Source organism: Eumetopias jubatus, unplaced genomic scaffold (genome assembly GCF_037043125.1).
Source record: "Eumetopias jubatus isolate StellerSeaLion01/CBP00866 unplaced genomic scaffold, mEumJub1_p1.0 scaffold_12, whole genome shotgun sequence".
In the NCBI taxonomy this organism is placed as follows: Eukaryota; Metazoa; Chordata; class Mammalia; order Carnivora; family Otariidae; genus Eumetopias; species Eumetopias jubatus.
Window position 1 is genome coordinate 42,476,116 of NW_028274818.1, and position 16,502 is coordinate 42,492,617.

Below are 16,502 nucleotides of genomic sequence, written 5' to 3' on the forward strand. Positions count from 1 at the left end.
AAAAACAAATATTTGTTTGTTCTGTCAGAGGGACAAATTCATGATGGGCCTAAGCCTCTTTCCCTCAAGCAAGGCAGACTGTGGCATGGGGGTAAGAGGAAGCAAACCCACAAGTCCTCCTCCTCTGGTCCATTAGCATCTTCTTCTCCTCCTCCAAGAAGTAGACAGGCTGGAGCTGAAAACATGGTCTTACCTCCTGAACAAGGCAGTAGATGTTGTGCCTTGGTATGCCTTGTATGTGCTGCAGACAGGAAACACCAAGGAAGCTCCTATTGCTAGGAAAAGTTTATAGAACCTGGGTAAAAGAAAAAAACAAAGATGGAAATTTTTCACTCCTACCAATTTAGGAGATTTCAGTTAAAAAAGATCAGGTCTTGCTCGCAACAAGTGTTATCAGACGCAGAGCTGAATTTTACCCATCAACCTCCACTTGAGGCCCCTCGGTACAGAACTTCCTTTCTGTTCTGATTTGCGCTCAGGAGCTCCCTCTGTGGCCCTTGCTGTCCTTCTGATGCTGGTGCCTGAGTGGAGCTGTGAACTCTTTGCTCACTCTCTCTCTCTCTCTCTTTCTCTCTCTCTCTCTCTCTCTCTCTCTTTTTCTCTCTGTTGCCCTGGAGCCACAGCAGTCCCTGGGGGATTTTTCATTTTGCAAAATAATTTGACATTTACAGATAATTTACTCAACCATTTGTTTCCTTATAGAGGAAGTCATGCTCGCTGAAGAAAATAAAAATGCCGGGACGTCAGCCTTAGAAGGTAAGGACGTGCTCCCGCACTTGCCTGCTTTTGCGCCCTTTCAGGCTGTGGCCATCTCTTGATCAAAAGAAGAAGAAGAAAAAAAAGAGGAGTGCCCTGGGATTTGAAATGAAGGTCTCTCTGTCATAGAATCTCTCATGCTTTAAAATGAAGGGAATTGACTCATGGATTTAAATGCTTTTTAAAGTGATGGAAATGAAATCCAAGAGCTGCTTTGTTCCAGGGTGTATGATTGATAACCGTACAATGAAAAAACCATCACACAACCAGCGGCATGTAAAGGGATCTTCGGTGAAAATTTGTGGGGATCATCTTGGGACCATTTCATTAGCAGGAGGTGGCCTTGTTTATGAAGAGAGCAAACAGATAGGGAGCGCCTTTTTACCTACTGCATGTAGATAAGGTCTAGCAAGGGTTCTGGAGCCTGTGTGTTTCAAGGTGCTGCTGAGCACGGGAGTCCTGTTTCTGTAGACACTGGCGGCTTCTAGAACCATGGCTCAGGTGCTTCAAGGCGGCTGCCTGTGTCACAGAGGCTTCTGGCACACAGTCCTGAGCTTTGACCAGAATGATCTGGTTGTTCTTGTGTTCTTTCACCGGGCTTTCCCCTTCCCTGGTGTAGTACTTCGAAGGGCAACCATCAAACGGAGCCGGACGGAGGCCATGACTCGAGACTCCAGCGATGAGCACTGTGTTGACATCTCCTCTGTGGGTGAGTGGAACCAGTTAGATCTTTGACTTGTCTGAGCTCCTGTAAGAAGACAGATCCTGTCTTTTGAGAAGCACCACGAAGAGAAATAGAATCAAAAGAATCCAGGATTTAGGGATGTAATTAGGGAAGGACTTGGAAATCTAATCTAGAGAAAAATGGACCGTGGGGTGTAGGGCTAAGAATCCCACCCAGATTCTTTAAGTGTGGCAGATGTATTCCATTTGCATATAAATACTATCTGTCCTGGAGGTGATAATGAGAACCCACTTTGGGATATTGTTCCGAGGATGCTGAGGACCTGTTGCTTCTAGTGACCCCCATTTGAGGGCCTATAATCATTTGCTTAACCATAGTGACACCCACCTACTTCCAAGTGATATTTCAACAAATTCCTACTGACAACTCTTAAATGATTGCTCTTCAGTCCCAGGTTCCCTTAGATATGCTGGCTGATGGCAGATTTAACCTCCCCAGAAAAAGGGATGACAGATTTTTACCTCCTCCCTCACTTCATCCTCAAAAGCAGAAGAGGTATACAGAACTCAGTGCTGCTCTAGGCTGCCAGTGGTAGAAATCATCACAAATGTAGCAAGACGATTCCAGTGCCTCAAACATATTTAAAAGGAAAGGCCAGAGAGAAGCCCAATCTGTTAAAAACATAAACGCCCCCCTATTAGGCTTCAGGACACTGGGTATATGTCTGGTGTCGTGCCCAGGGAATCTTTCAGTTTCCTAGAACTGAGAGTGTCCAGTGAGGAAAAGCAGGGATCTCTGCTATGGAAACTACTTAATTCATACCATGGGGATTTCCCTGGGCCTGCAACGTGGGGGTCACCTAACCCCCCAGGACTGAAGCTGTCCACCTCCCCCTTTGACTGCCCCCCTTGCCATGGAGGGCGATCTGTCGTGCAGCCTCATTCTTCCTCCCTACTTCTCTCCCCTTAGGCACACCTCTTGCCCGAGCCAGCATCAAAAGTGCAAAGGTGGACGGGGCCTCCTATTTCCGGCACAAAGAAAGGCTTCTGCGCATTTCTATCCGCCACATGGTTAAATCCCAGGTGTTTTACTGGATCGTGTTGAGCCTTGTGGCTCTCAACACCGCCTGCGTGGCCATCGTCCATCACAACCAGCCCCAGTGGCTCACCCATCTCCTCTGTAAGTGGCCAGCGATTGCCAGTCGGCACAGTGTGGCTAGATTCAGGTGTGAACATAAGAGGACGGGTGTCCTGCTGGGCCTGGCAGTGCTCTGAGGGGGAGGCCAGAGTTGGCCTCTAGGGGTTGGGATATCACACCACGGGTCCCCTTGTCGTTCATTATTGAATCAGATGAATCTTTGCTGATAAGACAACAAAATGGTGTTAGCCTTGGGTACTTTAAGGCCTTCACTTAGTGTCTTAAGGAGGCTCAATGGTGTAGAGAGTTTTGGTCACCTAAGTCCTGGGGAGAAAGTTCTAAGGGCAGTGGTTACTTCCAGTAGACCAAGACAGGAACTTATAGGTCAGCTCTGAGTAGGGCCACCACTGCGGGTAAATGGGGATCCAGGATGCCATCACACAGCTGGGTGTGTGTAGGGCGAATCGGGCTCTTTCATCAGCACCATGATAAAGCCCTTTCTCTCCTGAGAGCCATATACCATTTAAAGGCCAGTGACAAACCCGTCCATTGAAAGAGAGCAAAGCAGATATGTGGAGTGTGCCTGGGCCCCCCAGGTCACAGTGTATTCAGATATCATTAGGTTTTGCCTGCCATTGACCTGACATGGTCACTGAATGTCTGCCTAGGGGGTCCTGCCGGTGTTGAGGGCTCCTCCGTAAGGTGAGGGGGTTGGGCTGGGGGGTGTGGGAGCCCATGGCATCTATGGAATAAACACTTCTGCTCTTGACGCTTTCAGATTATGCAGAATTTTTGTTTCTGGGGCTGTTCCTCTTGGAGATGTCCCTGAAGATGTATGGCATGGGGCCTCGACTCTATTTTCACTCTTCATTCAACTGTTTTGATTTTGGGGTAAGTGCTCTGGAGCCCACCTGTCCTCCTGCTTCATGTTGATATGGCTCAGTTTGAGTTAAGCAGCTCGCTCCACTGCTCAGCATGAAGCACTGAAATCAGAATTTATAAAAGGGGACTAAGTAAGTGAGCTAAAGGGAGGTCAGGAATGAGGAAATCCTTCCCATACCAGGATTTGTCTGTTTGTTGTTTAAAGTTCTTTTATTTTTTAATGTTTCTATTGAAGTATAACATGCATACCATTGTGTGCACTTAAGTGTACAGCAGAATGAATTTGACGGAGCTGCCCATAGCAAGTTTTTAACCACTTACTATCTTAGGGGGGAAGCCTGAGAGAGAACAAAGGAACTGATTCCAGAAGGTGACTCAGTAAAAATGAGAAGCTTATATACTTTTTTTTTTTAGTTCAGTTTAAAATTGGGAAAATTATCTAGATATACCCTCATGCAAAGATGCACACGTGCGCGTGCGCGCACACACACTCCTGTCTTAGCAAGTTCCCACATCGTCTATTTCATCCAGCGTTCACTTCCTAAATTGTGTTGATATGTAAATGTGTGCATATCTAACAGTGTTCAAGGTGCTCTGACATACATTTTTGCCCTCCACTGCTTTCAGGACTCCTAGCCACTCTATTACATATCAGGAGTTACCTTTCCCATTTGCAGATGGGTAAATAGAGAACATCGTGTGCAAGTTCACATCGCCAGTTAGCAACAGAACAAGGTTGTAAAACTTTGGGTTCCTGAACCACTTCTCTTTCTGCCAAACCCATTCTGTTCCTGCCAAATCTTCAGTTAGGTGCTAAGGATTTTGAGCACTTGCCAATCTGCGTTTCACTTGGACCATATGCTTCTGGGTACATGGGCAATTTTCAGGCACAACAACTAGTGAAAGACCATTCCCTATATATGTACTTTTCAGCGCTGCAGCGAGGATTAATTTTTGTCACTCCTCCTAGTGCGTTGTGTAGAACATAGTAGATATTCAGTGCACATATAATTAAAACAAAAACCAAATTGTTAATTTGACATTGCTACTTCCTACAGCAATCAGTATCTATATGCCACCAAGTAGTACTGTCCCATTGGGGTGTGTGGGACCTGAGTGACTGAAAAATATTTCACAGACGGGTGACTGAACCATTCTTGGTAGCACTAAATTCTAGGACAGTGGGAGAATGTGGATCTCCTCTGAGGTTTTTACATTGGAATGCAACCTGTATTAAATTTGTTTCCTTGCTTTGAGTACCGCTCTTTCATGTGTTTGTTCAAGGTGTTATTATGTAAGAACAGTTGTGGCTCTCAGATTGTGCAGAAGCAGTGACTGGTCTCGTAGTTTCCACCAAGGACAGAGCAGCAGTGAACCAGTCTCCAGCATGAAGGAGTGACATCAGGAAGGGGAGTGGAGAGCAGTGGGGAGGGAGGCAGTAGTCTCATTTTCCCTTGGCAGCCTTCACAAATAGGTAGTCTTGCTGGAGCTGCGCTGGGTGGGGAGGGGAGAGTTTTAATTTCACCATAGCCCAGTGACAGGTGTTGACTGCTGAATGCCAGAAGGCTCCTCTCTTCTCCTCCTCCTCCTCACTGTGGCTGGGTTTGGCTCTTTAGGTCACAGTGGGCAGTATCTTTGAAGTGGTCTGGGCAATCTTCAGACCTGGTACATCTTTTGGAATCAGTGTCTTGCGAGCTCTCCGGCTTCTAAGAATATTTAAAATAACCAAGTAAGTGATCAGAATCTGGACTCTTCCCAACCACCTGTGAGAGTGGAAGCTTCTCTCTGCCTTATTATATTTCCTTCCATCCCCTGTTCTCCTTTGCCACAGTCCCCTTTCCCTACCACGTCCCCTACTCCATTCTTCAGCTCCTCCTTCTCCAAAAATCAAGCCAGAAAAATACCTATGATGCCAGATCCCATGCCACATTCCCCAGGGGAGCCTCATTGTTGCTGACATCTCTCCTTCATACAAGTACACAAATACAGCCTATTTCATAGACTACCAGGCAGATGCCCGGCTGGATTTGGGGATAATTTTACATTCAGTGTTCACTGCTGTAATGTTTGGATTTTGTAGGTATTGGGCATCTCTGCGAAATTTGGTGGTGTCCTTGATGAGTTCTATGAAGTCTATCATCAGTTTGCTCTTCCTCCTCTTCCTCTTCATTGTTGTCTTTGCTCTCCTAGGAATGCAGCTGTTTGGAGGCAGGTAAGCACCAATGAACTTTCCATCCAAAGAGCCTCAAAACCCAGTCTTCAGCCTGTGAGCGCCAGGGTTTCTAATTTGGTCACTGTGCTATCATCCTGTTTGCTTTGGCCCACATCAACCACTGTGTGTGTGTGTAAAACTTATGTCTCTGCTTTTAATCTTTTCACACTGTATAGGGTTCTGGGTCTAGAGACCTCTCTTTGAAGCTGTCCCCAAAATGTACAGCATGGGGCCTTATAACTCAAGATCAGCCCAAACCCCATCTTGTTACCCACACCCTTCAAAGTGCACAGTCCATCAGTAGTAGTCACTAATAGTACCATCTTCATAAGTTACATGGAAAGGGGAGAAATTAGGGAAGAGGAGGATATAGAGAATGGGTAAAAGAAGTGATGAAGAAGGGAGGGAAAACTTGGTATGTGGGATTTTCATTTTATTCTTCTCTCTGAACTTCCTTTTCAGGTTTAACTTTAATGATGGGACTCCTTCGGCAAACTTTGACACATTCCCTGCAGCCATCATGACTGTATTCCAGGTATGAGGCCAACTGGCAGTTAAAAATGTTATGTAGGATCTTTTGGATCCTACAAATCAGCAAAATGATATGTTAGGAGAATCCTACTTTTCTGCCCCAGGCTCGTCCCAGGCAACTGGGACTCTGGTTGAGTAATTATAATCAAGATAATTCCTAGAATTTCTGTAGCTGCATTCTTACCAATAATGGAAGAGCTCTATCATAATTACAATATTGGCCTTTTTCCTGTACTTGTGAGTTTGCAAGAGATATTAAGACATTCAGTAACTTACGATATTTATGACTACCATCAAGTGGGCTTTATTCCACGAATGTAAGGATGGTTCAGTATCCACAAATCAATCAATGTGATCTACCAAATTACCAAAATAAAGGATAAAAATCATGTTATTTCAATAGATGCAGAAAAAGCATTTAACAAAATTTAACACTCATTCCTGATAAAACTCTCAATGAAGTGGGTGTGGAAGGAACCTACCTCAAAATAATAAAGGCCATGTATGACCAACCCACAGCTAAATCATACTCAGTGGTGAAAAGCTGAAGGCTTTTTCTCTAAGACTAGGAACAAGATAAGGATGTCTACTTGCACCACTTTTATTCTGCATAGTGCTGGAAGTCCTAGCCACTGCAATCAGACAAGAAAAAGAAATAAATATCATCCAGATTGGTAAGGAAGAAGTAAAACTGTCATATCACATTTATGGTTTTCTGAAATTGAAAGCATCTTCTGACCCATATGTCCATTTAATGAATTTTTCCCCCCACCCCGCCTCCCCCCACCCCACAAAAAATATGTTTTTAAATCATGGAGGGAAACTCAAAAATCAATAATGCTGAGAGCTAAAGAAAACACTATTTAGCTAGAATCTGAGGCTAAACCAGAACCCAGGTTTCTGAAACTGGAACCCATGAGGTTCTTTCTAATAGTGCTGCTGTCCCACAAATTGTATCTTAGCTCCCCTGGGATGGACTGGTCGTGACCAGACCACCTGATCTGTGTGATTCCCATAGGCCTGGCCAAGTTGGAAGTGGAGGGAGTCGGTAGTCAGACTCAGAAAAGAATCTTCCCTTGTGATGCTCTCTTTCCATTTTCAATGCCTAACATTATCTTCCTTATCAGAAGAAAGTTTAGAATTATTCATGGAAGTGACTTTATTTTTCTCCCTGGCAGAATAACCAAGCAAGGGGGTAGACGGAAAAGACCGAGGCCAGAATTTTCCTTTTTACATTGGCCCCATTTTCTCAACCAACCCAAGTCTCTGACTTGCTTGTTGTTTGCTTTGCATAGATCCTAACAGGGGAGGACTGGAATGAGGTGATGTACAATGGGATCCGTTCCCAGGGTGGGGTCAGCTCAGGCATGTGGTCAGCTATCTATTTCATTGTGCTCACCTTGTTTGGAAACTGTATCCTTTTTAAGATACTCCTCTTCATGCTGCCTGCCTGCCTGGACCAGCATTTAAGGAGGGTGGTAGTGGTGATGGTGGTGGTGGTAGAGGTGGGTGAGTTTTTTTGGCCGGGGGGTGGGAGTCAGGGTGGTAGTGGGGTGGATATTGCTTGGTATACTAAGAGAAACAAGGATTCTGATCTTAAGGAACTTGTGTATTAGTTGGGTAAAGAAGACAATTATAAACAAGGAGATAAAGTATTATCCAAATCTTCAGCATACAAAATAATAACATGTGAGGCTCTTATTTTGCATAGTTGGAAATACTATCAGCTGGGGAAAATAAGAGATGGCAAAGATAACTCCAGGCTGAAATAGTGGTCACATTGTAATATTAATAAATTAATTATATGTTAATATAGAATAGGACCTGCACATAATAAGATCTCAGAAATATCTGTATTATGATTAATGCTAATACTATTTAGCATAGCTAACATTTATTGTATTTGTGCTATTCGTGAGACCCTGTACTAAATGTTTTACAGGCACTATTTCATCTGATCCTTACCTTCTAAGACTTAGAAGAAATAACTTTCAAAGTCAAACAATTATTAAATTTTAAGGGGAGACTGGAAATCAAGTACATTTAATTCCCATACCCTTACCTGGTCATAAGATCTAGACTAGGAAGATTTAGGTTTTAATACCAGCAGTTCTGCTTACCAGTTGTGTAGCCTTGGAAAAGTCCCTTAATCTGTCTGAGTTTTAGTTTTCACATCTGTAAGGAGGATAACAACATTGATCCCTTTGTTAGTTGTGAATAATGAATGAGGTCATTTATTTGGATGTACCTTATGAACTGCAGACTTCTACACAATCACTAGATGTTTGGGGGGGATGGGACTTGCCTTGAAATGGCATTGATGGAGTTAGAAGGGAGAGCCATGTGATGTAGCTGCACTTTTGCTTTTCCCATAGTCTCACAGAGACAAGATACTCCTTTAACTTTTTTGCCTTGAAAATTTCTAGGGGCCAGAGCAGACTATGAACTAAACATGAGACACCCATAAGAATAAAGTTACGCAGTGCGTCACAGAAATGGAGTGTCACAATGGCACCTTGATTTTCCTGTTCCTCTGAGGGTAGTCAGACCTGGACTTTGATGCTAAAACCAGCTCTATATTCCACAACACCTGGATCTCAAAGAGAGTTGGAAAATTGGGACTTCAGAGATTAGAGCTTAGAATGGAAATGGGTTCCATAATGATCTTGTGTGCTCTGTGACATTTTTGTTAAATGAAATATGGAAGCCTTTTAGGATAAGAAGAACGAGAGAAGTTAGCATTCCATTATTGAGAGCCGCTCAGTGATGGGTCTATGGGATCTCATTTCTTTTCACCTTTAAGAACAGAGTAGGATCTTGATCTGGGTGGGCTTCAATTCTAGCCTCCCAGAAAGGAGAGGTAAGCTCCTGCATTGAGCTCCCTACTGTCATGTTGTTCCATGATTCTCTATTCAATATTGCTATGAGTGGGGGCCATATATGTCAAAGGCCCCCTTACTCCAACTTGGCCCCTGAGTGATTGGATTCAGCTATCTCTGTGTCCTAGGCAAAGAGAAGCCATGTGGAAGGAAGAAGAGATATTCTTCTTCAGACAGGGCTGCATAACCTCTGCTTAATTGTTGCTGTGGGGTAGCTTCTGTTCCTGTTGGATCCCAGGCAGCAAAGACCTCGAGAAACCTTCTCAGTCTTGCTAAAGCCTTTTGGTTTTCTTACTTGCCTGTCCTTAACTCATCACCCCAGACACACTGCTGAATGTGTTCTTGGCCATTGCTGTGGACAATCTGGCCAATGCCCAAGAGCTGACCAAGGTAAGCATTCTCTGCAGATCTGATGATTCTCTTGTGCCATTGGGCACTTCATCTAGAGCATGGGAATGATCTATCTGCTTTGCATACCTCACAGGATTATTGTTAGGATCAAGTAAAATAATGTATGTGAAGATCAGAGCAGGCTGAGAAGATGTGTCTTCTTAGTAGCTCTAGTCATTTCGCCTGAACTGGCTTTTCCCAGTGTCATCACAAAGAAGGAACACTTACACCAGGAATGTAGGTGAGGGGATGAGGTCCCTGCCTGATCACCTGGGGTGAGGCCACTTAGCTGGGCAGGGGAAAGGGTGTAAGTAGACGCACAGTCTTAGCATTTTACTTTAGGGCAGGTCTGCCTGGAAGGACCCTGCTCCATCACTTGCAGGCACTGCAGAACATCTGAAAGGTGTCAGCTCCAGCTTCTGACCTCCATAGCCATGGGCTCCACCGAGGGCTAGAGCCTGGGGTAGAATTCCATGGCTTTCCTGAGGAATGGTGGGGAAGCCTGTGGGACAGGGTAGAGACCAGAATTACTGGCCATGCCAGGGCTGTGGAGGCTTCTGTCTCCTAAGGTGCCTGGCACCTGGCCACCTGAGGTCACCCACCCTTCTACTGCCTTGTTTAACCCCTTTTCCTGCCTTCCTCATTTCACCTGGTCTCCAGAACTTGTGGGGAGAGCCAAGGGAGCTCTTCTCCTTCATGGGGATCCCAGGCAAGGCCATCTCTGCTTTGTGTCTAGGATGAGCAAGAAGAAGAGGAGGCTTTCAACCAGAAACATGCATTGCAGAAGGCCAAGGAGGTCAGCCCGATGTCTGCACCCAACATGCCTTCTATCGAGTGAGTTGGCTGTCCCCACTTCACTGACCCCTGGGCTCCTGTGCTAACAGCCAATTCATCAACTCAAAATGATATATTATCGGAGGATGCCTACTCCATGCTGGGAAATGTCCTAAGAATACAGCAGTGAGCAAGACAGAGTCTCTGTTCTCCTGGAGCTTTTATTTCAGTGAGAGAGATGGATCATTAACACACATAAATAATTTTAGGTGATGATAACTGCTCTAAGGTAAATAGAACAGGGTAATAATGCAGAAGAATAAGAATTGGGTGGAGTACTTACAGGCAGCCTGGGAGGGATTCTCTGAAGAGGTGAAATTCAAGCAGAGATCTATATGTGGAGAAGGTGGTCATGTAAAATTACAAAGGAGGAGCATTCTCCAGCGAGGTGCAGTGTGGCTGGTGGGCAGGGAGCAAGGAGGAATAGAAGGAGACATGGCCAGGGAGATCCTGGAGGCCCAGGTGAAGCGTTTTAGCTTTTATTCTAATTGCAACCATGGAGGCTCTAAGGCAGAAGGATGGATACTATATGACCTACACTTTTTAAAAAATATATGTTATTTATTTGAGAGAAAGAGAGCATGAGCAGGGGGAGGGGCAGAGGGAGAGGGAGAAGCAGGCTTCCCGCTGAGCAGGGAGCCCGAAGCGGGGCCTGATACTAGGACCCCGAGCTCATGACCTGAGCTGAAGGCCAGCACTTAACTGGTGCCCCCCCCCATGATAAATATTTTAAAAGTTTGCTCTGCTCTATGAAAAATGGATTGTAGGGGCCAAGGGTGGAGGCAGGGAGCCAGGGTTGACTATAAGGGTAAAGTAGGTGACAGGTAATGGTCGTTGAGACCATGGTAGCAATGGAGGAAATGAGAAGTAATCCCATTCAGTCTGTGCTTTGGAGGGAGAACCAATAGGACGAGGTGATGGATTAAATGTGATGGAGGTGGGGATAAAAAAAAAAGAAATATTTCTCCCATGTTTTAAGGTTTGATGCCTAAGCAACTAGGTAGATGGTGGTGGTACTTACTGATAGTCTGGAGAACAGTGGAAATCCAAGGTTCATTTTGGCCACATTAAAATTTGAGATACTTAGAGGACATCCAAGTGAAGATGTTGAATAGGCCGTTGGTTACATGAGTCTGAAGCTTGGAAGAGAAGTCCAGGTTAGAAATAAAGATTTGGGGGGAGCCATTTGTATTTGGACAGCATTAAACTATCAGCACGCGTGAACTGGCACAGAGTTGGTGGGACAGAGTTGCTCAGGATGGAGGCCAGAGCACTCCTGTGCCTCGACGTCTGGCAGAGGAGAAACCCACAGAGGAGATAAATGGGAAGCAATTATGAGTAGGAAGAAAGAACAGGGAAGTGTCCTATCCTGGAGACCTAGAGAAGAAAACTCTTCAGGAAGGAGTGAGTGGACAGTGCAGCTAAATACTATTGAAAGATCACATAAGCTGAGGACAGAAAAGGGACCATTGGGTTTGGCAAAACAAACGTTGTTAGTGACCGTCAGTTTCAGCGGCTCGGTGGGAACAGAATCCAGTTGGAGTGGTTTAGGGAGAGAATAGCAGGTGAGAGAGTAGAGCAGCGAGTGTAGACTTTAAGGATCTAGTCTGGACCTGTGGTTGCTGGTAGAACTAGCAAGGCGTGGGCCCCGGGTGTAGCTGGAAGAAAGTGTTGGAGGAGGAGCTGAGAATCCCTTTTGTGGCTTCTGAGCCTCACTGAGGTCTGCATGGGTGGCCCTGGGGATCAATGGGGAGGCTTTGAGACCCCCGGGAGGTGTGACTCTATCCGGACACCAGACCCTGTCATCCACCACTTGAAGCTGGTCAGCAGGAGCCTTTCTTTGCCAAGTGCTCATGGGAAGGGCTCTGAGTGTTCTCTGTCTTGCCCTTTAGAGTCATTCCAGAGCTCTGTGTGGGGCCCTTCTTCCCCTGGACGGTCATCATCTTGCCCTCACCTTTCAAAACTGAAGGCCTGGCCTCTGAGCCCCTTCTCTGTGAGTGAGAAAAAAAAACGGCCCTCAAACTTTGTTAAAGATTGATGGAGAAAGGTAGAGTAACTCCTTTCTCTCTGGAATACTCTCTGGGCCTTGAGTCGTTCCTTCCCCACCTTCCCTGCACTCATGTGTTTGGATTAAAAATACACACACGCAGGTATGCAAACACGCTGATGGGGAGGGCTGGCTGTCACTTAGGAGTGGGTGGTTCTATTTACTGAGATGAGGAAGCCTGGGGAAGAGTGGGTTTGGAGACGTGAGTTGGGAAAATGCTTGGCCCAGAGTAGAAACTCCCTATTTGTGGAATGGAAGAATGAATGAAATGCGGGTAGGCATAGGGCTGTAGGCAGTGAGCTGTAATGCGTGTCTGGGCACGGTGAGGTGGAAGAAGGTGCTACAACCATCCAAGATGAGCAGAGATCCAGCTCTGGTTGCTGGGTGGGTACTGCTGACGGGAACGATGTTGGGGTGGGGTGTGTGTTTCTCCGGAGTGCAGGCAAGACCACTGAATCCTGGGCTACCGAACAGGCGAAGAGGTGGCTGTCCCTAGAGAAACCTGAAAAGAGCGTTGTTACAAATCAGAAGGTCTGAGGGCTGGTTCTGTCATTCCCATGCTCAGTGTCCTTGGAGAAAGAACCACTTAGGATCCTAGAACCTCTGTTGCCCCATCTTTGAAATGGGAAGAATGCTGCTGCCCTTCCTGATCCACAGGGTTAATGTCAGGTGTATGTGAGGTCACATATGCACGAGTTGGAGAGATGTCGATGCCTCTCTGTGTGATTTTAGGAAAGATGGTGTATTGCTGATGGGCTGTGAATTTGGATATGTGTATGTGTGAGTGGAGAAGTGGAGTTTGAAGCGTGTATCTGATTTGTATGGGAATTAAAAGTTGGGTCTGTCTTTGCCTGGTGTGTGTGTGTGTGTGTGTGTGTGTGTGTGTGTGTGCGCGCGTGCGCGTGTGTGTGCGTGTGCGTGCGTGTGTGTGCGCGCGCACGTTCATGAGAGAATTCTTCCATGTACTTAAACTCTTACACATGTGCTTCTGGAGAGCTGATATTTGAATATTTGAGGATTTGCAAGTAGATGATAGCGTCTGCTTTCTCTAGTGGGTGTGCTTGCTGCCTGGCTAGAGTGTGTCCTTCTATTTCTATGTGTTACCCATGCTGCTTGGCAGCGGCACCCCATGTGGGCCTCATTGCATTGCAGCTGCCCCTGCTGAGGGGTGCACACAGTCGGGGAGCTCACAGGCATCTCCGCAGTGATGTCTGCCCCCACTCCGTGGATGCTTGTACACACTGTGCCTCTTCCAGATGCCAAGTGAGGCTCCCACCAGCTGCTGCTCCTCCCCCAGCCCACCCATGTATCAGGCTTCTCTGTGGATGTGGGACATGGCAGTTGAGCAGTGCTACGAGGCCTAGCATGTTCTCCATTGGTCAGGGAGGGAACAACGGTCACTAAGCATCCCCCAGGTCTAGGCAGGGCCCAGTGGGCCACACTGCATCTGTCGGCCCAGGACTGGGGGCAAGCTCGCTCCACAGGTGTCCCACCTGTGGTGTCCTTGACCTGAGCGTTGACCTTGCCCTGAGAGCTTCATTTTTAGGAGTCCCATTTGCCTTTGTGGGTGATGCCCACACCCTACCAGTCTGACCTTGTCTGGACCTTGTAAGCGAAAGGGCACAGCATGTGTGTGTCTGGAGAAAGATCCCCCCCCTCCCCTGCGCATGGCTGAGAAGGCTGGGGCTGTGCTTTACCTGGCTGAACAGACGGAGCCTGGAAGGCCTCTGGCCAGGGTCACTGGGTCGCAGAGCCGCAGGGGTGCTGCACATGTCCTGAAGTACATGGACAGCAGCCTATGGCAGGGTGGCCCTGCCCCTGGCCATGGGCTGCTCTGTGGCTCTGATGGTTTGCATGGCGGGGCAGTTTTCCCGCATGTGTTATGTGACTGGAGTGATGAGCTTGGGGGCGGGGCGGTCACACCCATGTGAATGTCCTAGACGTGATTGGGGGGAATACAACTCTCATCCGAGTTTGTAGGGTTTTCAGGATAGATCCCCGAAGGGCACTTAGGGGCAAGCGTGAGTGCCGGGGGCGGGGCATGATGACCGAGCCCCCGAAGCTGTGTCCTCTATGAAATGAGACCTCCTTTGCACCTGCATGTGTGCTTCCAGCACCGGATCCATGTGTCTGCACAGAATCCAAGGTCACTTCCTGGGCAAGGTGAAGGTGGGGAGCCTCCAGAGGGCAGCGGGCATGTGGAGAGCGTGTGGGCACCTAGAGGACTCTGCGCCTCTCCCTGGACACTGGCTGGTGGCTGTGGGGCTTGTGGTTCCGAGAGGCCGGGGTGAACTGAACCTGTTCGTTTTTCTTTCCCAGAAGAGACAGAAGGAGAAGACACCACATGTCGATGTGGGAGCCACGCAGCGGCCACCTGTATGTGTGTACCGGTCTGCGTGTTTGTGAGCGGTCATGTGTGTGCGTGGGGACACCGTGTCTTCGTCCTCACCGCGGACACAGTGGCGCCGGGTGTGCATGTCAGTGTGTGCCGTGGTGTGCGCGTGTGTCCCGTGGACGCTATCCTCTGCACCTCTCCACTTGTGCTCAGTTCAGTGTGTGTCTACGGTACGTGACCCCGTGTGTTGTGCACGCCTCTGTGCGGCCCGCGAGTGGGCACGCGTTGGTGTGGGCACGTCGTGTCGGCGCGTGGGCCTCGCCCGTGGGCTGGCGCACGGGCCTCCGTGAGGGTGCGTGTGGGCACATGTGCGTGAAAGCAGGGACTGCCCTCCCGCCCACGGGAGCCCGCTCCTGGGCGCGTCACGTTGCGTGGGCCTGCCGCCACGTGAGGGCTCATCTCAGCCCCTGGGCTGAAGCGTTCGGCAGCGGTTTTGAGAAGCAGGGGCCGGCGCTCTCGGCACACACAGTGCCATGGTCTGCGTCAGCTGTCGTGGAAGAGAGCCACGGCACTCTCGTTTTTGGAGGGCGATGCCAACACGGGTCTGCTAGTCACCGTCGCCAGGCTTCCTCTCGTCGGACCCGGCCGCTGTACTTCTCAGCCTGTGCCCCCCACCATCTGAGGGGCAGGGGGAGCTGGGGGAGTGGGGGGAGCAAAGCTCTCTGACCTGGAATTAAGGGCCAGTGCTGAGCGCAGGGTGGGTATAGGTGGATGTCCTGAGAGCGAAGGAGAACAGGGGAGTGCAGACCGGGTGAGCCTTGGTACCGCAGTCCTGTAGGCCCTGGGGGCTCCATCCCGGGCTCATGCCCACCCCCCGCCCCCCCGCCCCCCTGACGACTGCAGAGCAGGGACGAGAGTGGGAAGCCCCACATGCTCGGAGGCGCTGGTCCCACCACCTACTCGTGTGTGGCCCACTCCGCTCCTTGCATCTTTCTGTGCTTCCTGTCTGCAGGTCCTGGGCTCTCCCGTTTGCTGCCCGCCCCCCATGTGTCCCGCCCCTTTCCCACGGCCGCTGAGGGCTGGTCTGCACCCCAGTGGCTCCCTCCCTGGCCTTCGGCTATCAGGCTCTGACCGTGGTCCTCGCCCTTTCCCCTTTGGCAGGAGGGAGCGGAGGCGCCGGCACCACATGTCGGTGTGGGAGCAGCGCACCAGCCAGCTGAGAAGGCACATGCAGATGTCCAGCCAGGAGGCCCTCAATAAAGAGGAGGCCCCACCAATGAACCCCCTCAACCCCCTCAACCCGCTGAGTGCCCTCAACCCACTCAATGCCCACCCCAGCCTCTACCGGAGACCCAGGCCCATCGAGGGCCTGGGCCTGGAGAAGTGTGAGGAGGAGCGCATCAGCCGTGGGGGGTCCCTCAAGGGGGATGGAGGGGACCTGTCGAGCGCCCTGGACAACCAGAGGAGCCCCTTGTCCCTGGGCAAACGGGAGCCACCGTGGCTGGCCAGGCCCTGTCATGGCAACTGTGATCCGACCCAGCTGGAGGCTGGGGGAGGGGAGACCATGGTGACCTTTGAGGACCGTGCCAGACACAGGCAGAGCCAGCGGCGCAGCCGGCACCGTCGCGTCAGGACAGAAGGCAGGGAGCTGTCTTCCACCTCCCGGAGCAGGTCTGCCAGCCAGGAGCGGAGTCTGGATGAGGCGGCGCCCCCCGAGGGGGAGAAGGACAGCGAGCCCAGGGGCGGCCACGCGGGCAAGGCACCCACGATCCAGGAAGAAGAGCGAGGCCAAGACTTAAGGAGGTAAGTTAGTC

At 49.0% G+C, this 16,502-nt stretch overlaps 1 protein-coding gene across 7 annotated transcripts in view; it reads left to right on the plus strand.

Moving 5' to 3' along the window:
• CACNA1E (calcium voltage-gated channel subunit alpha1 E) overlaps positions 1–16,502 on the plus strand; it is a 384,845-nt gene that overhangs the window by 304,280 nt on the left and 64,063 nt on the right. For 5 of the 7 annotated variants that reach the window (XM_088016637.1, XM_088016633.1, XM_088016634.1 and 2 more), the window contains 12 exons: positions 703–756; positions 1,376–1,465; positions 2,411–2,620; positions 3,357–3,469; positions 5,077–5,189; positions 5,541–5,672; positions 6,135–6,207; positions 7,499–7,616; positions 9,405–9,472; positions 10,209–10,306; positions 14,673–14,729; positions 15,850–16,491. In XM_088016637.1, the coding sequence (XP_087872763.1) occupies positions 703–756; positions 1,376–1,465; positions 2,411–2,620; positions 3,357–3,469; positions 5,077–5,189; positions 5,541–5,672; positions 6,135–6,207; positions 7,499–7,616; positions 9,405–9,472; positions 10,209–10,306; positions 14,673–14,729; positions 15,850–16,491 (1,768 nt within the window). The remainder of the gene's footprint in view (positions 1–702; positions 757–1,375; positions 1,466–2,410; positions 2,621–3,356; positions 3,470–5,076; positions 5,190–5,540; positions 5,673–6,134; positions 6,208–7,498; positions 7,617–9,404; positions 9,473–10,208; positions 10,307–14,672; positions 14,730–15,849; positions 16,492–16,502) is intronic. The other 2 variants (XM_028121537.2, XM_088016636.1) reach the window with 1 other exon arrangement.